The sequence below is a fragment of the Dromiciops gliroides genome, chromosome 1 (genome assembly GCF_019393635.1).
Source record: "Dromiciops gliroides isolate mDroGli1 chromosome 1, mDroGli1.pri, whole genome shotgun sequence".
NCBI classification, from domain to species: domain Eukaryota; kingdom Metazoa; phylum Chordata; class Mammalia; order Microbiotheria; family Microbiotheriidae; genus Dromiciops; species Dromiciops gliroides.
In genome coordinates this window covers 439,904,216-439,931,467 of record NC_057861.1, presented here as the reverse complement: position 1 = coordinate 439,931,467, position 27,252 = coordinate 439,904,216, and the positions used below count along the sequence as shown (strand labels likewise).

The 27,252-nt window shown below is 37.3% G+C and overlaps 1 protein-coding gene across 3 annotated transcripts in view; it reads right to left on the bottom strand.

Annotated features, from left to right (window-relative positions):
• RASGRF2 (Ras protein specific guanine nucleotide releasing factor 2) overlaps positions 1 to 27,252 on the bottom strand; it is a 337,273-nt gene that overhangs the window by 211,479 nt on the left and 98,542 nt on the right. For all 3 annotated transcript variants that reach the window (XM_043969980.1, XM_043969989.1, XM_043969999.1), the window contains exons 2-4: positions 25,636 to 25,742; positions 7,254 to 7,401; positions 4,401 to 4,490 (exon numbers count right to left, since the gene is read on the bottom strand). In XM_043969980.1, coding sequence (XP_043825915.1) covers positions 4,401 to 4,490; positions 7,254 to 7,401; positions 25,636 to 25,742 — 345 coding nt within the window. The remainder of the gene's footprint in view (positions 1 to 4,400; positions 4,491 to 7,253; positions 7,402 to 25,635; positions 25,743 to 27,252) is intronic.

Sequence of the window (27,252 nt, the reverse complement as noted above, 5' to 3'; positions counted from 1 at the left end):
TTGTGGGCTGTAACTCCCTGTGGGAGGGGGAGTCTACAATTTTATAGTAATAGAAAAGGATATGGTGAAGGGAAAGGAGAGCAAAGCAGGTGGTGATATATTTCAAGGTACAACTCTGGATATATTTTCCCACAGAATTGTCGGTGCACATGGTGGTTAAGCTGTCTCTCAAATACTCAAATACTCAAATGGAGTCTGCCCAGGGTACCAGTGAAGCACACTGGCTATCCATCTGCCATATCCTGTCCTTATTTCATGACCCAGCCTATCTTCTCTTTCTAGCATTCAATTCCTTGATGATGTCTTTTACTCCTGCTCCTCAGAGAATCTCATTGGTTGCAGTCTGCTCACACCCACCGTGATACCTTTTCATTGTCTTCAGTGTGCTCTTCACTTGTTATTCTTTGAAGATGATTGTATTCCATGTCTTACTGCCACAGAGCAACAGTATGGTTGAATAGAAACAGTACTAAGTTTGGAATCTGAAGACCTGGGATCAAATCCTACCTCTGTCATTTACTACTTGTGTGACCTTGGACAAGACACTTACTCCTTTTGATCCTCGTTTTCCTCATATGTAAAATTCGGGGACTGGACCAAATTACTTTTTCCTTCAAGTTCTATATCTATGACCCTATAATGAACCAGACTCCTCTCAGTAATCTCCTTCAGAAGGTTCTGTAGTGTTTTGAGGCTTGATGAAATTAGCATAATGTCATTGGCAAACAAGAACAATCAGGAGCATTTCTCCAAACACAGAAAATCCCTCTTCCACCTGTACTGTTCTGGATATTTTCCATCACAGTGGTAAATACCTTTGGCAAACATATATCTTCCCTATTTTATGCCTTATTTGATGTTTATAATCAAAAGGTTTTTGAACAGGGTTATTTCCACCATTATATGTTTCAAGGAATCTTGAATGATCTTCATATCTGGGTCAGAGATGCCTTGTTGGAAAACTACAAGACAACATTCTATTCTACCAAATTAAATGCTTTTTCATAATCATAACAAATAAGCACTTTGGAATCCTATACTGTACATATACTCTAAAGCTGTGGTCCATTGCTGAATATTACTTGTGAAAATCTGTTTGCTTCCTACTAATACCTTCATTGAGGATGCCTTCAATTTGTGTATAAAGATTTTGTATAAAGAATAGGGAGATAGCTTGATAGTTATTGAGGTTATTATAGTCATCTTTCTCAGCATTCATAATGTCTGAAATTTCCCCCAACACAAACACGTTTAGTATTTTCCTCTCTTTAAGATATTGTATATTGCTTCCTCAATGCCCTCACAATTATATTGCCTCCAGAATGGATTTCCACTCTATATACTTGGCTTAAGATAGCAATTTTTCCTATCTTCAATCTCTTTAGTGTCATTTCTTCCTCTTCTATAAGCACTTCCAAGACTATGATGGTGTGTTGGCTCCACTGTCGTTGATGGAGAAAATAGTCAGTAAAATAATTTTTTGCAAATCTTTTTCCCATTTTTCTTTTCTTTGTAGTCTTCCTTCCATGTTCATTCTTGAATGCCCTTGGCATGACTTTACTTAATTGGATATCTTCTCAAATTTTCTTTAAATCGGTTTTACCCTCCCTAGATCTTTCTGCTTAAGGAAATAATACTGTTTGCAACCATCCATCATCCTTCATAAGATTCTACAAGCAGTTTATAATCTAATCTGGGATTGCCTTTGGTAACCATCACTTTCTATTTGGCAAGTAGGTCAGACACTTGCTGAATAAGGCATTCTATGTGGTCTTTTGGTCTCCTTGTTATGGCAGTTACATTGGTTAAATGTCTAGATAAAATTATTAAACTTGGTGTCCATATTTTTTCTGTTATCCATTTCCCATTTTTCATTTTCACTTACTTGTTTATATATTTCAGTTAAATTGTTTCAATTGTACACTCTTTTTTCATTGATTCTTGATTTTAGTACTAATTTTTATCTTGATTTTGAAGAATCCAGATAGCCAACTTCAAGAGAACTCAAACCAGTAAGAATTATTTCCCTGTTTGTTAAAATAAAACATCTCATTCTTTATGGTAAGCACCACATATTATTATCTTTCAGATACATCTGAGGTGATATTGCTTTTTTGAGTGCTAGCCTGGGAAATGAACTATCTTTCACAATATTGTTTCTGGAGAAATGTATCCAGAATTTTGAAAAATAATTTACATTCAAGATTTTGGAATAAAGCCTATTCAAAAATGAAGCTGTCTATAAAATATATCCTTAGTCTATTAATTAATTTTAAAAATTGAGTGCCTACTATGAGCAAGGCATAGTGTTAAGTATTAGGGACACAAAAACCAAAGTGAAACAGTGCCTTTCCTCAAGGGGCCTGCATTTTAATTGGAGAAAGAATATACAAATATAAAATATAAGGATATACAGAATATATACGTGTATAAAATTAATACAAGGTAGCTTTAGGAGGGTAGGCACTAGCAACTGTAGGAATCAGAAAAGGCTTCGTGGAGAAGGTTGATCTTGAGCTGAGCATTGAAAAAAATGAGGCATTCCAAGGGATGGGGGTGAGGAAGATGAACACTCCAGGTACAAGGGACAGCCAGTGAAAGACACAAATGGGATACAGCATATCATGTGTGAGGAAAAGAAAGTAGGTTGGTACGGCTAGACCACACAAAGAGGGGACCAGTGTATAAGCAGTTGTCTTGATCATTAATAATCTTTCTTTAGAGCTATCTGGAGGATGCTAAACATGCATTTCAGTAAACATTACTGCTGACTGATTTAAATACTGTTGAGTGGTAGCTAAGAAGGATTTGTCCTGTGGTTTAAGGTTAGGGACATTTGAATAAAAGAAGTACTAAAGAAGCAAAAAAAAAAGTCCCGTTTTGGGGGTGGGGGAGGAGAAAAATCAATCTCCCTATCTCAACCAAGCTAAAGAGGAATGGCCACCTCATGGGCTTGATCCCACTGGTGATTGGCATGGGAGCTCTGAATTGCTCCCTTTATGACCTGAGACAGTCCACCCCCTCCCAAAGCAGCCTGGTGGCCCAGAGGCTTACCTCACTGGTGCCAGATTTAGTGTAGAGACCCACCCAATCAGCTTTAGCTTACTGTAGCTCAGAACTCCTGAACTCAAGTGATACACCAGCCACAGCCTTCCTAGCAGCAAAGATTAGAAGCATATGCCACCATGCCTGGCCTTGAAGTCCCCTTAGTAAACAGTACAGTTAAAATCAGGTAGCAAAATCCAGGGGAATGTAATTAGGAAACACAAGATATGGTCTGACTGGTGGTATCTGGTTCATCACTAACTTTCTAGGATTCCACGTGACAGGAGAATAGAAAGATCCAGAGATCTTCTTTCTGGATATCTACAGTAAAAAACATTAGAGCTGTGCTTAAAATAGGACCAATATTCCTATCCTCAATATGCTAACACTTGAGGAAAAACTGCATTGAGTATTCCCAAAGAATAAGCAAAATAAGGAAATGCTTTATTTTAAAAAAAAACTTTACAAAGCATTAAAATCACAGAGAAGGATAAATAAAGTCATACTAAGGAAAGCAGTATTATGGAATAGAAAGTGATATTGGCGGGCAGCTAGATGGCACAGTGGATAAAGCACTGGTCCTGGATTCAGGAGGACCCGAGTTCAAATCCAGCCTCAGACACTTAACACTTACTAGCTGTGTGACCCTGGGCAAGTCACTTAACCCCCATTGCCTCTCAAAAAAAAAAAAGAGTTATGAAAGTGATATTGGCCTTGGAATTAAGACATTTTTGTTCTTGTCCTGACTCTACCACTCATTAACCATGTGACCCTGAGTGACTCTTTGGGGCTCAGTTTCCTCCTGTGCAAAATGAGGCTGGGGGCTGCCAGATGATTTTAAAGATATTTTTCAGTTCTAATATTCTATGATTTTAAAACCTAATATGATTTTAGTTACCCCAACAGAGTTACTCTTTCATTATAGGTTTTGGCACTACTCCCTGAGTATCTCAAGAGAGGGAATTACTGGAAGCTGGCAGATTCTAATTACCAAGTTGGGTGTGTCTCCACAGAGGAAGCACTATCTTAAGTTATCTAAAGGTTAAATCTGGCATTTACTCATGGGAACATACTGGTTATGCTCTGGAGAAAAGTAATAGGCAGCTATGGTGCAAGGCAGCTAACCTTGGAGCCATGGGACCTGAGTTAGAATCCCAGCTCTGCAACACACTACCTGTATGACACTGAAACTCTCTGGACCTGCTTGGTCCATGGGGGTTAGATTGATGGTATCTAAGGTTCTGTCCAGCTCTGCAGCCTTCCTTTGTGATCCTGAGGTGAGAAGTAGAATATCTCTAAGTCATATTCACTTACTGGTCTCGCCTCTTTCAGGCTTCAAACTTCCAAGCACCTACCTTTTTAATCTTTTTGATGTCTGGATCTTCATCTTCCTGGTTGCCCTGATATGGTCGCATCCGTTCCTTGGTTTTATTAAGAGCAACAATCTAAGAATCAAACAAAATCAACATCTTAGAATCTTTACTTCTATCCCACTAATCATGAATTATCTCCCCTTACACATAGAAGGGGAGGTCACTCAGACTTTCCAGGAATGAGATTTCATCTAAAAGTCTGTCACAAGAATGGACTCTATGTGACTAGATTAAGGGGAGTAGAAGTGTGTATGTACTGGGCCAAAAAAAAAAAAAAAAGACACAGACTTGACCAACGTTCATCAGGCAAAAACCTACATCTCTTCCTCAAAGACTCAGCAAAACAACATTCTTTCGAAGGGAATGCTGGCCAAGATAGTCTCAAGGGATTTCTAATGCAATATACTTGGATCACGGCTCTCAAATCATATCTAGCTCTTTTCTGCATGCCCTCTAATTCTTCAGAACCCCTCCATTCAGGGTTAAGAGTTTATAGGTCACATAGAAAAATCATTTGACTCCATTTGGGAGTGAGAAAGCCGATTCTTATGTGTGACTGCAGTCACAAAAGCACCTTAGCAATATTCTCAATCAGCCAAAGGAATTGTAGTTCTTCCCCAGACTCTACTCTGATTCTATGGCAGATAAGAAACCATGAAAATCTCCAACTTAATTCTGTCCTATGTGTATCAGAGAAATGGAGTGCTGTGAAAACACTCAGTTTTTCCTTCAGTTAAGCTTTAAAACAAAATATATTAATATGCAGCTCAATGTCAGCTGCATTTGGGACCCATGTGGACCTACTAATAAACATCAATTTAGATACCAGCAGACCTCATAGGCCACCAAATGGCCTAATAGCTGGTTTAATTAAATTCAACTGAACAGATTTATTATGCATCTAATATATTCAAGGCACTGCTCTAGGTGCTGAAGATACAAAGGAAAATTAGTGCTACAATAAGATCATAGAACCAGAGCTGGAAAAGACCTCAAAAGCCATATAATTACCAATTTACTTTAATTACTAATTTACAGATGAGGAAACTGAGGTCCAGGGATGTGATGTGATTTCTTCAATCAAGTTCACACAGGTAGTAGCAGAACCGGGTTCTGTGACTTGTAAGCCATAAGTACTCTTTCCACTGTATCATGCTTTGCATCCCAAGTACCTAGGACAGTGTCTTACTTCTAGTAGATGTTTAATGCTTACTGAACGAATAGATATATTAATATAATATATAATGAATAGATAACACAGGCCCCTGCTGTCAAGAAACTTGAGTCATTACTTAAGTAGGTACTCTCTCACTATGTGATAGATAAAGGGGAAAATTGGGATTTGGGAATGTATTCTGGGGATTATTTAATTCCACAAAAAGCACTGACTACTTAAAATTTGGGGGTTAGGTCAAAATCCAAACTAGAATATAGTATCCTGAAAACACACCAGGATATGCAAATTCTGGGTAACAATGTTTGGCACCAAGTTTATCTCATAATGTAAATATCATCCTCTCCCACTGTCAGACAAGTATCTGTTCAAGCTTACTGCACCAAAGAAAGAAAACAGTAATTTTGCTTTAAATTATAGTGCCAGATATAGTCTTTTAAAATGTAGGTTTGTTGTTTATTTTTTAAACTATATTGGATTTTGGTGCTTAATCAAGATGGCATCAACTCTAATGACATGGTGATCACAGACTGTAACTTATCACAACAGAAGCTATCACACATCACAGCTGGAATCAGCATACATCATTGCCCTGCATAGCAGAGATGATACACTTAGAATGGCAAGTAAAACCCCTCAACAGAATTTTCAAGAGAGTGTTTTAGCAAAAGGTCTGAAAGAAAAGAACAGAAAAATAGCCTACCATAATATTGGGGCATACGAGCAAGCATCAGAAGGCTCTAAGATTACTGAATAGAAACAGTTCAGTTAGCCTGATGAGGGAGTATTTTTGAATCCCAATTGTTTGTGTAGATCCAGGGAGGTATCAACCACATACTAACTAGGGCCAGGGAAGAAGCCTTTTTTCTCTTCTCTCATACCTCTCAGAATCCCTAGAGGGGTGGCCCTCCCAGGTCACCATAGGTGTAGCACAGAAATGTAACAGAAACAGACTTTAGGTTGGGGCCAAATTACCCCAGCTCTGCAAGATGTAAAAGCACCTCTTCTCTACTCCCAAACCATAAGCCCCTTCCATGGTACACAGTATGAGAAATTCATATGTCAAATGACCCTCTGCAGAGCCTTCTACCCATGATGCAAATCATTCAGAAGAAGTTGCATTGACAATGCCAATACACTGTCTCATATGCCCATATGAAGGACAGGAAGTTGTGCTCATTAGATTTAGGGAAGGACAGATCCCTTTAATCCCATTCTTAATCTAATTGGATCCTTTCCTGATTATCCATCTTTATTTTGGCTGAAATAACAGACAAAGTCAAGTAGAGTGTTCTTGGAAGATAAATCAGAACCCAAAAAACTACAGTCAACTCCTGATTATCTGCACTGATGGAGGGAAACAAAGGCAAAACAAACCAAAAAAACCCAAAACAAAAACCCCAACAGACAGTCCAAAAGTCAATTCTATTTGGCTTCAAAATTGATTAGATATACTGGTATTTTGAAGCCCATTTATCTTACTGATTACAATTTGCTTATACTAACATGGAAACTGTCTAGCACTAGCATGCTGTGTAGCAGGGAAAAACCATGGTCTGAATTTCACCATGTCTTGTGGGTAATCCTCAGGCTGATAATGATGAGTTGACTGCATAAAAGTGAAACAATAAGAAGGCATTGATTGACAGGTTGGGAAATACCTCTGATTTAAGCCTTTCAATTTCAGTGTCTTGATCCTCAAGCTGATGTCGGAGTTGGTTAGCTGCAATTTTTTCTGTCTCTACGATCTGAACTAGATGGATGTACTTCTGCATTAACACTTCTCTCTCAATCAGAATGTCTGAATAACTTGAGAGAAAATTAGACTATTAGTCACCCAGATATTGTTTTACTAATGTTCCAAACATGACATTTTAAACATTTCATTTATAACAGAAAACCAAGAAATCTCATTTATTTTGCTTTGCTCTCTTTTGCATCCTTAAACATTTTTGGCATGCATTCACAACCAAATCATACTTCCTTAATTCTTTTAATATTACATAAATCGAATCATCATTATTTTATATTTCATTAAAACAGAAAATAATTAAGCAAGGGTAATTCCATAAACATTTATTGATTGCCTGGTAAAAATAAATTATACTGTTCCTGCCCTTAAGGACATTACAACTTAACATGGAGAGACTAGGTTTATGCTGGTTAAAATAAAGCACAAAACCAAAGAAGTTTAAATGTTTACATATATTATAATTAAAATGTTTAATAGATATGTGTATATAATTATATATTTCCACTTTTATATACACATAGAAGCAGAAATTTAAAATAAGTAGCCAGAGAACAATGAGTTTAGCTTAACTTCTGATCTGGCTCAAATTCATTTGCAAGCTAAGCCAGAGAGGATCTTGGGAATGTTTAACCCCAACTTAGATAGTTATCTGAAACCCAGACACTTTGTGCCCAAAAGAAAATACTTTGTCTTAGTTCAGGGCAATTTTACTGATTCTTGCTAGCTAGGTGCGGTGGCTATAACCAAAGAGCTTTTAGCCTATCCTTATAAGGAAGAGGCTCTAGTGATTATAATCCAGGAACTGGAGGTGAGGTAGATGGTGATGGCCCTAAAGAGATGGAAACAGAAGTTATTAACAGGGAGCATAGTATGCTGCCACCATGATATTATCTTAGAACAGCTGATACAACATGTCCAACAGTTACCTGTAGACACTTCACCCAATGATGAACAGATCTAGTAAGAGCAGTACAATGGCATCGCCAGAAGACATTCACGGACCTGAAGCAATGGAGGCATAGACTACTCCCTTACAAATATGTCGTGGCTACAAATGTTCCCTACATCCACATGCTCGTCATGAAAGGTCTCCCTATCCATAACTAACTACTCTTCCTACAGATGGTATATTTGTGGAAATTTGTGCCTAAAGTTTGTGGAAGGAATGTTCTATTGTGCCTTTCCTTGCTATATTTTTTCACTAAATGCCTTTATTTTTAATTAACTGTGTCCTCTGACTGACCAAAGTAAAAGCTCATACATTGAAAGGGACTCAAGAACTATAGTTCTGAGTGAATATGTCCCTTGAATTTGGGGGCAGCTATTCTGAGGGGGGAAGGAGGGAGAAGAATATAGCTCAAATGATATTCTAATAAAGGAGGCAATACATTTCACACAAACTAATACACAGGAGAATCTGTTAATGGTCTAAGAGAATTACAAAGTGTTTTGAGACCCATAAACTTTACTTCCTAGCTAAATTATAATTTTGCAATATGAACAAAAAATGCAAAGAATTACCTATTGTTTTAATAAGGAAATGGATAATTTCATTTTTTCCTCATAATTAGTTGTACATATTTTCTTCTCTTTGTAAACTTTGATTGTTTCTTCTTCTATATATAAGATCTAATGTTTTCTTTCCAAAACCAAGCCAATCACCTATTAAATTTGGCTGCCATTCCTTTTGAGTTAAACCCCATGGGCTAATCATCAATATCCACAACCTGGGCCTTGGATGGTAGAGGAAAAAAATAAGATGGTCTTCTAAATGTCTATTTATTACAGAATTTTGTGGCCTCTTGAACTTGGCCTCCATAACTACTTTCCTTATTTAGTGTGGTCAAATTAACACTCATTCCCCGAAGTTTTCTTCCCAATGCTTCTGCAATCATGGCTCTGCTGTTCGATCAAAGCTAAATCCCCACTTCTCCAGGCCTGCCTGGGTTTGGCCTAAATGATCTGTAAAGTCTATTTACAAATTTAAACCTAATAAGAATGAGAAAACTGAAGATAATATACTCAGAGCTAAACCCAGGAACTATGCACTGATTCTTGAATTGCAATTTTACTTTAATCACTTACATGTTCTGAGTCAGTAACATAATGTGTATAAACAGATACATCATAAGTTCTATCTGTACAGAAGTAAATATTACAATAGGGAATAATTTTTGTGTTAAAATGGTTCCATGTGATTATATCTTATGTGTATGGCAAGAAAGACATAAGGAGAAAACAGGGGTAATAAGTGGTGAAAAGAGATAGAACCTCCCTAACAAACATGGCACTTGGGGACCCAATATAAATAAAGCATGGAAATCTGTGGCTAGAAAGCTCTTATTCAAATCAATACTTAACCCTTACTGAGAGTAGGTATTGTTTTATAAGGAAAGATGGGGGGTGGTTTTCAGTCAAAAGTGGAATCTTAGGGTAAAAATAATTAGGCAGTCAGAGCAGTGAATTACTCTTGCAATAATTGTATTTCCTAGATTAGTATTCCCCCAACTTAAACATTCTATTTAATGAAGAAATTTTAAAATCCAAGGAGTTTTGCCAAGTCTGTTTATCATCTCAGGTCAAGTGCAAAATATGGATATCATCTATGTTTATCTCTGCTTTTCAGAGGAGAATAATGAAATTGAACTGTAGAAATCACTTGATGGGGAACCAACCCAGAATCCATCTGTCAAAAATTAACAGGTGGCAATCTGAGGTCTATGAGAGTCTTAATCATCTAGACTCCAATCAACAAAAACTATCAATGCATCAAATATAAGAAAGTGGAATCTCTATACAAATGTTAAAGATTCCAAAGGAGACAATGAATTCAAGCATGGGACTATGTCCTTTTTTAAAAAAATAAAAGTGTAAAAATTATATTATCTTAACAAGAAGGTTATTTTATTTCCAATATGCAATGTCTCAGCTTCTCATTTTACTTAATTTTATCAGAAAAGTCTATGAATTGAATTATGAAACTAGTAGCAATATGAACATGAGACACTACCAAAATTGTAAAGTATAGGCATGTAGTAGGGGATATGAGAAATAAAAAGTACATAAATTCAAGTTTATGTTTAAACTTCATTGAGAACACATACTAGGTCAGTATGTCTCTAATATCTTGAGATCTTGAGGAACAATAGTAACAATAACTGCAGTAATAGCAATAATAAATAACTCACACTTATGCAGAGTTTTAAGGCAGCTTTCTGGTCCTAGTAAACAGAGCTGTTATGTCCCAAACATGTTTGGTGGTGACATTTGTAGGAGTAATTACTCACACCTCTTCCTCCCACACTGTCATTACTGCTTTCCTCTTTCCTTGTCTCCCAAACTCTCTTATCAGCTCCTTATAGCATTCAACAGTGAGTGAATCAATAATACTCATTAAGAGACAAATTACTGTAAAGGACTGTTCTGGGTACTTATTGACTTTGTTCTTCTATTCCCAACCCAACTTATCACCAGTATCATTTTGTTCTCTTTCTGTTGGGCTTTCCTTTACACTCTAAATTCCATAAAATTTTTGGAACATCTTTTTTTGACAGAGTAGTGACATGGGTCAAAAAGATTTACAAAAGGAAAACATCTGAAAACCACCAAATTTTCCCACAGAAAGGGATTTTGTTTTTCCCTCTTCCTGGCTGATGGATACAACTTCATTACTTAAAACTTGGATTCTAAGTTTAAGATACACCATTGTAAGTAACTTTTCCTCTCCCAACAATATAATGAAAAACAGATAAAATGCCATATCAGAAAGTTGTAAAGAAAGCCAATAATGGCAAATTCAATTTAAACATCAAATTTATCCCTTCAGGACAATGAAATTTTAGGGGGTGTTTCTAGAAGCAAACATTGTGCTATAGAGCTGATGAAAATGATTTAACATAATAGTTGTTGATTCTCCCTCTTAAAATTTCTTTTTTTGGAATTGTACATAAATTTATATTGGTAGAAGTCTCTTAAAATTCTCCAGAGTCAGAGGGAATAATATATATAATCTCTAAAGAATTAACTAGAAGACATCAAAACTATTTGGTACTGGCTAAGAAATAGAGTGGAGGATCAAAGGAATAGGCTAGGCACAGGAGACACAGTAGTAAATGACTCTAGTAATGTACTGTTTGATAAACACAAAGACTCCAGCTTCTGGGATAGGAACTCAGTATTTGACAAAATCTGCTGGGAAAACTAGAAGAGAGTATGGCAGAAATTAGGCATAGACCAACATCTTTCACCTTATACTAAAATAAGGTCAAAATGGGTACATGATTTAGGCATAAAAGGCGATACCATAGATAAATTAGGAGAGGAAGAAATAGTTTACCTTTCAGATCTTTTGAAAGGAGAACAGTTTATGACCAAACAAGAAATAGAGAATATTATGAAATGCAAAATGGACCATTTTGATTACATGAAATTTTAAAGTTTTTATACAAACAGAAGCAATGCATCCAAAATTGGAAGGGAGACAGAAAGCTTGGAAACAATTTTTATAGCCAGTACTTCTGATAAAGAATTCATTTCTAAAATATATAGGGAACTAAATCAAATTTATAAGAATCTGAGTCATTTCCCAATTGAGAAATGGTCAAAGGATATGAACAGGCAGTTTTCTGATGAAGAAGTCAAAACTATCTATTCCCATATGAAAAAATGCTCTAAATCTCTAATGATTAGAGAGATGCAAATTAAAACAACTCTGAGGGGCAGCTAGGTGGCGCAGTGGATAAAGCACCGGCCCTGGACTCAGGAGTACCTGAGTTCAAATCCAGCCTCAGACACTTGACACTTACTAGCTGTGTGACCCTGGGCAAGTCACTTAACCCCCATTGCCCCACAAAAAACAAAACAAAACAAAACAAAACAAAAAACAACTCTGAGGTACCACCTGACACCTATCAGATTGGCTAAAATGACAAAAAAAGGAAAATAATAAATGTTGGAGAAGCTGTGGAAAAATTGGAACACTAATGCATTGTTGGTGGAGCTGTGAACTGATCCAACCATTCTGGAATGGAATTTGGAATTATGCCCAAAGGGCTATGAAGCTGAGCATACTGTTTGACCCAGCAATACCACTTTTGGGTCTTTCCCCCAAAGAGATCATGGAAAGGGGAGAGGGACCCACATGTACAAAAATATTTATAGCTGCTCTATACGTGGTGGCAAGGAATTGGAAGTTATGGGGATGCCCATCAATTGGGGAATGGCTGGACAAGCTGTGGTATATGAATGTAATGGAATACTATTGTGCTGTAAGAAAAGATGAGCAGGAGTTCAGAGAAACCTGGAGGGTCTTGCATGGGCTGATGATGAGTGAGATGAGCAGAACCAGAAGAACATTCTACACAGTATCATCAACATTGTGTGTTGATCTACTGTGATGGACTATATTCTTCTCACCAGTGCAATGATACAGAAGAGTTCCAGGGAACTCATGAAAAAAGAAGATCTCCAAATGCAGAAAAAAAAAGAACTGTGGAGTATAGATGCTGAATGAACCATACTATTTCTTTTGGTTTTGGTGCTGTTGTTTTTCTATTTTGAGGTTTTTCGTCATTGCTCTGATTTTTCTCTTATAACATGACTAATGCAGAAATATGTTTAATGTTATTATGTGTGTATATATATATATATATATATATATATATATACATATAACCTATATCAGATTACCTGTTGTCTAGGGGAGGGAGGGGAGGGAGGGAGAAAAATCTGAAATTGGAAAGCTTGTATAAACAAAAGTTGAAAATTATCTTTACGTGTAACAGGAAAAAAATACTTTATTAAAAAAAAAAGAAGTCAATGCTATCTATTGCCATATGAAAAAAATGCTCTAAATCACTATTTATTAGAGAAATTCAAATTAAAACAACTCTGAGGTACCACCTGACACCTATTAGACTGGCTAATGTGACAAAAAAGGAAAATAATAAATGTTGGAGAAGTTGTGGGAAAATTGGAATACTAATGCATTGTTGGTGGAGCTGTGAACTGATCCAACCATTCTGGAGAGCAATTTGGAATTATGCCCAATGGGCTATAAAGCTGGGCATACCCTTTGACCCAGCAATACCACTATTGAGTCTTTTTCCCAAAGAGATCATAAAAAAGGGAAAAGGACCCACATGTATACAAATGTTTATAGCTGGCAAGGAATTGGAAATTGAGGGGCTGCCCATCAATTGGGGAATGGCTGAACAAGTTGTGGTATATGAATGTAATGGAATTCTATTGCGCTGTAAGAAACAATGAGCAGGCAGATTTCAGAGAAACCTGGAAGGACTTGCATGAACTGATGATGAGTGAGATGAGCAGAACCAGGAGAACATTGTACACAGTATCATCAACATTATGTGTTGATCAACTGTGATAGATTTGATTCTTCTCAGCAATACAATGGTCCAAGATAGCTCCAAAGGACTCATGATGGAAAATGCTCTCCAAATCCAGAAAGAAAAAAAAAAGTACTGTGGAATATGGATGCAGATTGAACCATACTATTTCTCTTGTTTTTGGTGCTGTTTTTCTTTTTTGAGGTTTTTCCTTTTTGCTCTGATTCTTCTCTTATAATATGACTAATGCAGAAATATGTTTAATGTTATTGTACATATATAACCTATATCAGATTACTTTCTGTCTTGGGGAGGGGGGTAGAAAGAAAAATTTGAAACAAGAAATCTTATAAAAACAAATGTTGAAAACTAATAAAATACTTTTATAATTTAAAAAAATTAACTAAAAGAATGAGCTGAAAGGGTTTATACAGAGATTAAAATGTTGCACAGTTGTATTTTACTTCTATGAGAGGAAGTTATAACAAAGAAAAACAACTGGATGACCCATGATGGTAATGTAATATAGCTGTCGACGCTGGTATTAATAAACTGAATTTTACAAAATTGTAGCCCCCCCCATTACAAATACCCAGTATGATAGAAAGTGACCTATATTCTGAACTTGTTTGTTTGTTTATTTGTTTTTGGTTTTTGGTGAGGCAATTGGGGTTAAGTGACTTGCCCAGGGTCACACAGCTAGTAAGTGTCAAGTGTCTGAGGCTGGATTTGAACTCAGGAACTCCTGACTCCAGGGCCGGTGCTTTATCCACTGCACCACCTAGCTGCCCCTATTCTGAACTTTTTAATATAATTTTTAATAAAGTCATATGATGCAATAAATTGGGGAAAAGATCCAGAAAATATTTTGTTTGTGTAAAAGACACTGAGGACATGTTTGTCTAGAAAAGGATTTAATCAAGGTAAAGAAACAAAGTGAGGGACAGCTTGGTAATTATATTTGTATTCCTTAAATTATAAAAGACCTAAAAGAAGCCTTCTGGTATATTGGGTAGTCTCTGGAGTACTGATAAAAAGACATAAACAAAAATCACACAGGATTCTTGTACAGATGGACTGTGATCTACACCAAAAAAAAGGAGTAATTCCATTGATTTGACCATTGATTATCATTAGAGTATTGAAGAATTAAGGCATTTAATAAATAAAAATGTAAATCACATATCTTTCTCTAATGATATATATTACAGAGAGAAAGCAAAATTATTAAATATAAGCTCTTGTAGCCAAATCAGATGACCCAGCTTATTGTTCCAGCATAGTATTAAAACATTAAACCATATGGGTCATGTCTCTACTCACCTCTCATTTATACAACATGTGTTTCCTGAGCACAGATTGTGTGCCTGGAACTAGACTAAGTATTCAGTGATAAAATAAGAGGAAAGTAGTTCTTAAGGAATTCGGGAGATAAAACAAATATGTAAAGAACTACAGGGTAAATGTGTGAATAAGCACAGGGTGGGGAGCTAGGTGGCTTAGTGTATAGAGTGCTGGGTCTGAGAAGACCTGAGATCAAATCCAGCCTTACATATGTACTTACTAGCTGTGTGACCCTGGGCAAATCACTTCACCCTGTGTGCCTCGGTTTCCTCATTTGTAAAATTAGCTGGAAAAAGAAATGGCAAACCACTCCAATATCTTTACCAAGAGAACAACAAAGTATAGAATGATGTCATGGAAATAATAATGGATTTGGAGCTGAAATACCCATTTTGAAATGCCAGCTCTGTTACTTATTATCTATATGACTCCAAGCAAATTACTTCACCACTGGGACTCCATTTTTCTCATCTACTAAAATGAGGGCATTCTCCTAAGAAAATAAAGTCACAGATTTAGAGCTGGAAGTGACCTTAAAGGTCATAGATTCCAACATCCTCATTTTACAAATGAAAAAATTCAAGTTTAAAGGCTTAACATTCCCAAGAGTAGAATCTTTAAGATCCCTTCCAAATCTAAATCAGATCATCTGTTATTGTAATAATAATGATATCTTACATAAAGTATTGCTGTTGTTGTTTGTGCTTTGCTCTGGAAGAGGACTATGACATCAGAGAGGTGATGTCATGACTTGCAATGAACTGGATTTAAGTGAGGGAGGGCTGTGCAAAGTCACCAGCCTCACTGTCTCCTACAGAGCCATCCGGGTCCAGATATACATCAGGACAACTGTAGATGGCCCTGGGTGCAGTGGAAGACCTTGGTCTTTTTAAACTAAAGTCTTTCCCAGGTTTCAGTTTGGCTAAGGCAACACCTATTTATTAATTAAGGCTAGGTAAGAAATGAAATGAGGCAAAGAATGGCCTTTTTTACCTAGTCAAAGCAAACAAATGAATGCATGAAGGGAGGAGAGGAGGGGAAGAGAGGAGAGGAGAGGAGAGGAGAGGAGAGGAGAGGAGAGGAGAGGAGAGGAGAGGAGAGGAGAGGAGAGGAGAGGAGAGGAGAGGAGAGGAGAGGAGAGGAGAGGAGAGGAGAGGAGAGGAGAGGAGAGGAGAGGAGAGGAGAGGAGGTCTGGGTTTCTGGCCAAAACAGAAGCATTTGCTATTTATACTTACTCTGAACCATATAGAGGCCAAACAATGGCCAATGAGGCTTGGCCTGAGACCTATTGTTGGCCAATCTATGAGAGTCAGAGTGATTTGGGGTTAAGGCACGGTCCTTAAAAAATCTAGGCCTTAAACCTCGAAACATCTTGTGAAGTTTAAGCAATCAAAACTTATATTCCTTTAGGCAGAGCATCCACAGGTAAGGGTATGATTCCATATATGGACGAAGGAGGGAGGAGAGGGAGAGAGTTGGGGAAGAAGGGGAGGGGAGAGGGAGGTGCATTGCCCAACTAGAGCTTGCCAGTTGGGTCCTCAGTGGGGCAGCTCTCACTCACAGAATGTTGATTATTGTTTGTCCTTTGTTCTCAAAGAGGACCATGACATCAGGAGGAGGTGATATCATGACTTTCAGTGAATTGGATTTAAGTGAAGGAGGGCTATACAAAGTCACCAGCCTCACTCTCTCCTCCAGAGCCATCCACATAAAGTATATATCAGTTGACAAAGAGTTTTTGTGTAGATTACCTTATCTGATCCAACAATCCTACGATGTAGGCAGGACTAATATTATCATCCTCATTTCATATATGACAAAACTGAGACAAAGAAAACTCAAGTGACTTTTCTGAGATCACTACTAAGAAAACCATAGACTTAAATTCAGCATCCTTTACTTCTAGACAAGTGTTCAGGGGGAACATGGAGCATAAGAGTTAGCAGAATAAAACGAAATTAGAAGGAAATGAATTTTTGGAGGTTTTGTGAGCCAAGTCTTAAAGGAAGTGGTACACAGAGATAGGCAGAAAAGCTGGAGAAGGGTCCTTCAGATGGTGATATGACTCAAGCAAGGATACAGAGACAAAAATTGGCAAAAGGCCCTTGGGGATGGCAAGTAGGCTGCTTTCCTTCTGGAGCATCTAGGACACTATTTCAAAGAAAGAAACATCTTAAGTATGGATAACACTAACAACAATTTTATATAATTTTTAAACTCATCATTAAATTAGGACAATGTCTTGGGTTATTACTTGCTCTAGGTTGAAAAATTCAGAGCACATTAAGACTCAGCTTTACAACACTGGAAAAACAACCCCTAAAAGACAGTGACAAATCAAAGAAAAATCTTTCAAAAGAAACACACTCCAAATTATTCCCATATAATGGAATTTGTGACCTGCAAGACAAAAAAAAACTTTGAATTTACTTTCATTGCAGTACATCAGTACTTCAAAGGAGGAAGCATGGATATTTCACATAAGCAATATTTCCATTTCTAGATATATAATATGAATAACGATAGGGGATTAAGTCACTACAAAAGAAGTATGTTTCCCTCCTACTTTTATACTAAGACACATGAGGCATTGTCTGCATAAACATGACTTTCTCCTTTGTGAGTGGTTTCTTCATGTAAACTCCATGAAGAGATGACCGAATGGAGATTACATATTCTGTGTCCTACTATTCAATATGGCACTTTTAGCTACGATGAATCTTTCTCTGTGTAAAGCAAGAAGAATGAAACTATAGTGGTTTGTTTTGTAATGTTTTCACCAGTTGGCATGTGTGTGCTCTGAGAAACACACAACCATAAAAAGAGTGAGATGGTTTCACACTCTCCTGAAAAAGGGGTTGGAATCCTATAAGGATCACGTGTTCACAATGGATCAGTTTTGTATAGTTGTATATAGAAGGGCACTGATCCTCAAAAGCATATGACATTTCTTTGGATGTGTCCATGCCAATGTTGCACCTCATCACAAGGTGACAGACACGATGTGTCGTTATTTGTGTTTCAGGTTTCCCTAAGGATATAGCTCAAGCACTATCTCCTGCATTAAACCTTTCTGGATGCCCCCAAAAGCTAACCAGATCAGAGAGCTCCCTTCCCTCTCTTCTTTTTTCTGTCAACATTCTTTCCTACTTTGGCTTGGCAGGTCCCTATGCAACAAACATCTCTGGTCCAACCTTGCGCACCCCTTATGTTTCCTGCCTCTTCACTCTTCCAGTAATCACACCCACCTCCCTCCTTGAGCTCCTGTGGGCCAGACCTAAAGTCCAACATGGATTCGGTGGCAAAATGAATGTGGGCAGACTCTGGGGAAATACCAGAGAGCCACATGGCTCCATAGGACTCCCACCTTCTTTCTCCCAGCCTGAAGGATGTCTGAGCCATCAGTTTTGGGGCATCTTTACCTCTTCCCCCTCTATTAAAATGTAATTTTATCCTTTAAAAAAACTAAATCTAACTTGTATTTAACTACTTTTTACATGTTTATATTTATTCACTTTATATTGATGCTGTATCTATTTAAATAGATACTTATCTTTCCTATTAGAATGTGAGCTCCTTGTGAGTAGGGATTGTTTCATTCTTTTCACCAACATCCCCATTGTCTAGCACAATAGGGGGCACTTGATAAATACTTATTGATTGATTGATAGGTTCAAATAAACAACATATACCTTATAAACTGGAGGGCAGAATTATTCTTGTTATTCTGTTAATAAAAACTCAAAAGTCTGATTTCTAGCCAATCCCCCAATCCCAGCCTTTTCTTGGGAAATAGGAGCAAGGACTAGTGTTGTGTAAAGTCAGCAGTTCTCAAATTTTTGGATATGAAGGGCTATTTTGATCTTCCCTTCAAGTTTCACAATCAACCCAGGGATAGAGGTCCTGAGAGTCTGGGAAGGAATATACAACCAGACCGGTGACAGTCCATTAAAGGGGACAGACCATCTTTCCCTCACCCTTCCTGTATCTTACTCTATAATTTCACAGAATTAAAGGCAATCAGAGACAGAGGTAGCTTTGGAAGCCATTTAGTCCAACCCATACATATCTCAATAGCAATGTTCTCTATATCATCTCCAACATGTACTTGAAAATTTTCAGTGAAGTGAAACCCACTACCTGTTGAGATAGCCCATTCTACCTTTTGGCTGTTCTATTGTTTAAAAGTTTTGCTTCTGTCAAGCTAAACTCTCTCTGCAACTTCTGCCTACTGTTCCTACTTTAGCTCCTGGGAGCTAAAAAAGTTTAATTCTTCTTATACATGGCAATCCTCCAAATGCTTTTAGACTGCTATTGGTTCTCCATCCCCAAGCCTTGCCTCACCTCTTCTCTTCTATGCTAAAGATCCTTATTTCATTCAGCCAATACTCCTATCATATGAGCTCAGGCACCTTCCTTTGGACATTCTCCAGTGTACAATGTCCTTCCTTGAACACTTTATTCAGAACTGAAGACAATACTCTAGATTTGCTAAGGCTAAAGGAAAATACAGCAGGACTACCTTGTCTCTGATCTGGGACACCACGCCTCTCTGAATGCAACCCAAACTCTCATTAGATAGCTGGGGGCCGGGGAAAGAGTCATGTCACACTGAACTTGCAGCCTACTAAGTTCCCCAGATCTTTCTTCATATGAACCATTTTCTAGCTACCTATCTTTTTCCTTTTTGGCCCATATGTGACTTTACCCTAATTTATATTAAATTTCAGCTTATTAGAATCAATCTATCATCATGCTAGTCTATAGAGATTCTGACTGTCATCTGCCATGGTAGTGCTCCTTCAACAACATGTCATCTGCAAAGATGATAAGCAAGCTGTTGGTAGAAATATTAAACCCAAATCCCCCCCAAATGTGCCCAAGATACTGACTCACCAGAGATCTCCCTTCATGCTGAAAATGACCCTTTAAAGCACTACTCTTTGGGTCTTATCATTCAATCACTTCTTTTTTTTTTTTTTTTTTTAGTGAGGCAATTGGGATTAAGTGACTTGCCTAGGGTCACACAGCTAGTAAGTGTTAAGTGTCTGAGGCCGAATTTGAACTCAGGTACTCCTGACTCCAGGGCCGGTGCTCTATCCACTGCGCCATCTAGCTGCCCCCATTCAATCACTTCTGAACTACACTGTCATCTTGTTAATGCACACTGATAAATTAGGACAGTCTAAGGTATTTAATCAAACTTCACATAAATCTCTATATATTTTATTATACCACACACACACACATATACAACATATATTTATAAAAAATGTGTGTATTTATGTATATATGTGTATGTGTATATATATGTATATGTATATATCTATATCTATCTACCTGTCTATCTATGTCATTCACCTGATTGACCAGTTTAGGAAATGAGATTAGTTTTGATTAGCTTAATTAGTTCTTGATTAAGCTATGCTATCTCTTAGTAATCATTGCTTTGTTTTCTAAATAATTATAAACGATTAATTTAATAATATATTCTAGAATTCTGCAAAGAATCAGCGTCAAATTAACCAACCTAAGTTTGCAAACTCAATGTTCTTCCAAATGAGAAAATCAGGACATTTGCCTGTATTTAATCCTCTCTTGTTCTCCATGGGGGAATCACTAAGAATGTCTCAGCAATCATCTCCACCAGTCCCTTCACTACCTAGGAATATAGTTTGTTTAGACCCAGTGACCTGAACTCATCTCAGTGACATAAGTTCATCTGTTACCACCTCCTTACATGTATTTGACTTCAACTCCTTGTTAATCATTTTTGTTCTTTCTTAGGCTGAAATGTATTTCCCTTAGGAAAAAAAACAGAGGAGAAATGAGAGTTGGGCAATCCAGACTTCTTTCTTCATCTACTATTATCATTATAACAGGTACAAGATGGGGGACTTAGTGGACACTATAAGAATCGCTAATATACAATCAAGGTAATATGGTAACCAAAAAAGCTAATGAGATCTTGGGCTCCATTAAAGACAACATCGATTCCTGGGGCTGGGGGTTGGGAGTGGGGTAGGAGAAGGTTATAGATCTACCATAATCTGTCCCAGTCAGACCAAACTGTGAAGGCTGTGTTCAGTTCTGGGCACCACATTTTAGAAAAGATACTTATAAGCTGGAGAGTCTCCAATGGAAAGCAACCACAAGTTGAAGGAATTTGGAATGTTTAGCCTGAAAAAGAGAAAGCCCAGGGGGAATATCATAGTTCTCTTCAAATACTTGAAAGGCTGTCACAGGGAATCAATCAACAAGCATTTATTTAAGTGTATACTGGGCACCAGGCACTGTGCTAAATACTAAAGATACAAAGAAATAAGCCAACAAATGTCTTTGCATTCAAGGCACTTATGTATGAGGAGGAAAAAAATGTGTATAAGTAGACACCCACATGATAAATACAGAGCAGTTGCAAGGTAACTTGAAAGCAGGGATTCTTAACCTGGGTTCTGTGAACTTGTTCTTAAAATTTTTATGCCTTTATTCAACATAATTGTTTTTCTCTATAGTCCTCTCTAGTTCATCTTATGTGTTTCAAGACCACCGGATTACCAAAAGGGGTCCATGATTCAAAAAAATATCAGGAACCTTTGGTTTCAAGGGAAAGGCACTAGCATATGGGAATGGGGGAACAAGGAAGGTGGCATCAAAATCTTGAAGGAAGCCAGGGGTTTGAAAAGTGGAGGTGAGAATGGAAGGTATTACAGGCACTACAAAAGCACAAAGACAGAAGATAGACTATCTTGTGGGAGGAACAGAAGGTTCTGTTCTAGCTGAACTGCAGAATGTGAGGAAGGGAGTAATATCTAAGAAGACTGAAAAGGTAGATAGGGGACAGGTTGTAAATGGTTTTAAATGCCAAAGAGCAGTCTTTATATTTGATCATGGAGGTAACAGGCAGCAACTTTTGGAGGGTGCAGTGTTTGAGTCTGACATGGTCAGACCTGCACTTGCGGAAGATAGAATGGAATGAAGACAGAGACCAATTAGAAGGCTACTGACAGAAGCAAAACACTCTTGAGGAGGGAAACAGTAAAAGAAGATAGAAAATAGAGTAAATATCATGGGGACCGAATAGGATGGAGGGAAACAGTAAGCAATAGTAACTGGGAAAAAATCTGAAGCAGAGGCAAGAACAATGTAAGATGAGGATGAGGATAAGGGTGGTGGTGGTGGTGGTGGTGGTGGTGGTGGTGGTACTTACTTTGCTGGGATATTGTGAAGAAAATTCTTTGTCAGGTATAAGGGACTATATAAACTTTAGCTATTATTGTTGCTGCAATAATCAACCTCATGTGTGTTTTATAAGGAAATCTCCTTTAAAGTACTATATAAATGTAGTTTACTATAAAAATGAGCAGGATGCTATCAGAAAAACCGGGAAAGACTTACATGAGCTGATGCAAAGTGAAATGTATTGTATACAAAATAATAACAATATTGTAAGATGGTCTGCTGCGAATGACAGTGATTTTCAGCAATGCAGTGATCCAAAACAACTCTGAAAGACTTATGAAAAATGTAATCCATTTACAGAGAAAAAACTGATGGTACCTGAATACAGATGGAAGTATATTTTGTTATTGTTGTTGTTAATTCCTTTTTCTAAAGTTTTTTTTGTCTGCTATGTTTTGCATGACTGCACAAGGATAACTTTTATTGAATTGCTTGAGTTCTTAAGAGGGGAATAGGGAAGAAGGAAGAGAATTTAGAATATAAAATTTTAAAAATTGATGTTACACTTTGTTTTTGCATGTAGGGGGGTATTCTAAATAAATGAACAAACAAATAAATGAATGGATAGATGGATGAATAAAGAAAAAAGAAAGAAGGCTACTGAAATATTCTAGGTGAGAGGTAACAAAGGCCTGAAGCAAGGTAGTATCTTTGTGAGGGGATAAAAGTAGATGTATACGAGAGATGTTGTTTAAGTAGAAAGAAGATCTTTGTCAACTAATTGGATATACAGGAGGTGGCTCAGTTGATAGAGCACTGGGCCTGGAGTCAGGAAGACTGGAGTTCAAATCCAGTCTCAGACTTACTAGCTGTGTGATCCTGGGCAAGTCACTTAATCCTGTTACCTTCAATTTCAGTTTCCTTATCTGCAAAATGAATTGGAGAAGGAAATGGCAAACATCTCCAGTATCTTTGCCAAAAATCCCAAATGTGATCACAAAGAGTCAGGCACAACTCAAAAACAACTGAACAACAAAAAAGGATAACATCAAGGTTAATAAATCTAAGTGACTGTGAGGATGTGGTGCCCTTGACAATAATAAGGAAGTTCAGAAGACAGTTGAGTTTGGGGAGAAAGATAATAAGCTCTGATTTGTTTGTTTGCTTGATTTTTCCAGGAGGAAATTATTTGATTTATTAGCCATAACTTAAAATGCTCTGTTTACTGAAAGTTAGCTTCACAGCCATTCATTTTGATAAGACCACAAAAGCATTCTGCCCAGTCCCAACATTTTATGTCACCTCACTTATCTCCACAATGGGAATACCCTCCCTTTCAAGGAGTTATGAAATGAAAGACTTTTAATGACAAATAGATAAAGATACAAAGTACTAATTATCTCAGACTTCTTTGGGCATTTAATAAATGTCTGTTGACTGACTGACTCAATTATGTTTTAATGTTAAATTAGTTTGATCTTCAGTTAGTTTTCCATATCTCCTTTTTGAAGGCCTCAGTTAGGGTCATCTATTTGCAAATTTGCCAACTGAGGCAGCTGGTGGCTCAGTGGGCCTGGAATCAGGAAGACCTGAGTTCAAATCCAATCTCAGACACTCCCTAGCTATGTGATGCTGGGCAAGTCACAGTCTCTGATTGCCTGAAAAAAAAAGATCCATTGGAGAAGAAAATAGCAAACTAGTCCAGTACCTCAGCCAAGAAAACCCCATGGACAGTTGGTTCACGTGGTGATGACTAATTGAATAAACAACAATAACAATAAATTTGCATACTTGCACTACTATAACACCTCACTGAATTTCTCATGTAGCTTTAGGTCACTCTGGTGTGGGGCATATTCTACGAAATGCTTCATCTCATAGTGTTGGGGTCTTGAGCTGCTGCTGACACCTTGGTTGCATTTGCTAGGGCTCCTGACGAGGAATTATAAGGTTGGCATTAATCTCACTATGGAAGCCAGCAATAGTGGTATAACCAAGAGTGTGCTCAAGAGTTGAGCCCCTGTTACTCTTTCTATGATGGGGGTAATCACAGCTGGCTGCCTGAGGGAAGCAAGAAGGAAATATAACTACAAATGGTGGGGCTGTTGCTGGAAGTTGAGCTGCTGTTGTTAGCAGTTGTTATATAGTTCTCATTAGAGATTTCTAGCTGGTTTGGGGTGGAAGGATACCCAGTGGGAGTACTGGTTCCTACTTCAGCATCGAATCTCAACTTCTAGTACACATGTCCGAAAAAGTGCTAAGGAGTTCCTTTTTGGACATATTGTGACTGAGGTAATAGTATTAAATATCCAATAAGCAGCAGGTGATGTGAGACTGTACACAGCTCAGGAGAGAGATTAGGGCTAAATGTACAGATCTGGGAATCTTGAGCATAGAAATAATTGAACCCATGGGAACTGATAAGATCACTCAGAGGCCAGTACTAATGAACAATAGGTGGAATTGCAAAAATTTAAAGTTTGGCTCTATGTCAAGAAAAACTTCCCCAAAGTGAAATGTGCTGCCTTGGAGATAATGCCTCCCCTTCACTGGGGTCTTTATGCACTGGAGAGAGGATTACTTTTTGCATACAGGCTGTACTTTTTGGAAACTAAGGTTCTTTCCAATTCTGAAATTCTGTGATTCTATAAAGAAAAAAGCATCCACCAGCTTTTTCACTTTCTCTTTTAGAAAGGAGATGAACTTGTACTCCATACATTATCACGTTAATGGCCAAAATATATTCATAGTGTACTCTCTTTGTACTCTTTTACTTGTTACTTACAGGTAAGTCTGGCAACAGTTATTAGTAATATTAATTATAAGCCTAGAATCAGATAGGAATTGTGTGTACCAATAATAAGCATGAAATAATGAAAGCCTGAACTAGCCTGGTGTCAGTAGGACTGGAAAAGCAAGAATAAATGAAAGCCATTTGGAAGGAGTTGGTGACTGATTAGATATAAGAGAAGGACGCTTCTACATACACGTCATTTTACTTGAATAGATGACTTAAAGCCTAACTTACTACTTTTCCACTTTCCTGGCATCTCTTAGAAGGAATTGACTGTTCTCTTTTGTTTCTCTAGAACAGCTCAATAACCATCAATCTTATTGAATACTTTCAGGCAGGACTTAATTAAAGAAAGGCCAATCAATTATAACATACCTGACCAAGGTGATGGATATTTAATAGCAAACATTTTCTTAAAATTGATATTAAGACCGGCCTCGGACACTTAACACTTACTGGCTGTGTGACCCTGCGCAAGTCACTTAACCCCAATTGCCTCACTTAAAAAAAAAAGTTTAAAAAAAATTGATATTAAGATCCTTCTGTTAGTAATGATAACATGCAAACAAATTGTATAATGATTTTTCAAATGAATTCCAAAACAAATAAATAGAGGGTTATACCTGGCTTGATGAATGGCATCCATCCACTCCTTACCCTCATGTTCCTCTTCACATCGGAGTTCTAGTGGCTTCTGGCCTTCATGGCCAAAGAGAACAGTGAAGTAATACTGAAAAGAAAATTTTGTTTAAATTTTAGAGATATTATAATTATAATACAGAATTTGCTTATGCAGGAATATATATATTTACAAAATATAATAAAGACTTTGAAATAAGCAGGATGGTGTAACGATTGCTTGAGGTTGGATTCTCCTGGTTTACTTTCCTCTCTCCCTTTTCTATATTGTTATTAGCATATTGTTAGTTAGCATAGGATATTATTTTTGGTTGTTTCATTGAGCAAACGCATTTGTTTTTCAAATGAAACAAAAGGGGGGACTGTAATGATTGGAATGATGCCACCTACTAGAGACTTACTATAGGAAAGCTCCACCATGAGGAGAATGCCTCAGAGGGCAAGGCCATGAGGCTTTTCCTTGGCGTCAGGAAGTGACGTTTGCTCATGGGTACTGTCTATCAAGGCTACCAGCCAATCAACTTGAGGAGCCTCCTGTTTTCTGGGAGGGGACAGGAAGGAGGAAGGAGGGCCTGCGCGGAGAGCTCTGTGTCTTTTTGGTTCCTGACTTGGTGGTGACGGGAGGAAAAGACAGAGAGGAGCTGAGGAAAGATAGGATTGCGAGGTTGTAAGAATTCTGTTCTCAGTCTCTTTCTATATTTCAATAAACCCTTAAAAATCTAAACTCATTTTATCAGTGATTTTAGTCAGTTTCCCCCAAAACTGGGGGAACAGATTAGAACCCACATTTAGAATTTTAAATTACACAATGGTTTCAGGAAAACCTGGGAAGACATATGAATTGATGCAAACTGAAGTGAGCAGAACCAGAACATTGCACACAGTAACAATAATATTGTACAATGATGAATTGTTATTGATCTAGCTATTCTCAGCAATAACATGATTCAAGACAATTCCAAAGGAGTTCTGATGAAAAATGCTATTCACCTCCAGAGAAAGAACTAATGGAGTCTGAATGCAGATTGAACTATTCTTTTAAAAAATTTTTCTTTTTCTTTTTCTTTTGTTTGTGTTTTCTTTTGCAACATGGCTAATGTGGATATATGTTTTACATGATTGCCCATGTATAATTCATATCAAATTACTTGCCTTCTAACTGTGGGAAAGAATTTGGAACTCAAAATTTTTTTTAATTTTTTAAAAAATTTTTGACTTTTTGGCAGGGCAATGAGAGTTAAGTGACTTGTCCAGGGTCACATAGCTAGTAAGTGTCAAATGTCTGAGGCTGGATTTGAACTCAGGTCTTCCTGAATCCAGAGCCAGTGCTTTATCCACTGTGCCACCTAGCTGCCGGAACTCAGAATTTTTAAAAATTTTGTAAAAAAATATTTAAAATTGTTTTCACATAATTAGAAAAAATATATAAAATTGATATATTTTTCTTTTTTAAAGTAATTTAAAATTTCATTTTCCCCCAATTACATGCAAAAACAATTTTCAGTGTTGATTTTTAAAACTTTGTGTTCCAAATTCTCTTCCTCCCTCCCTAACTTCCTCCTCTCCTCTCCTTAAGAATGTAAGCAATTCAATATGTTATA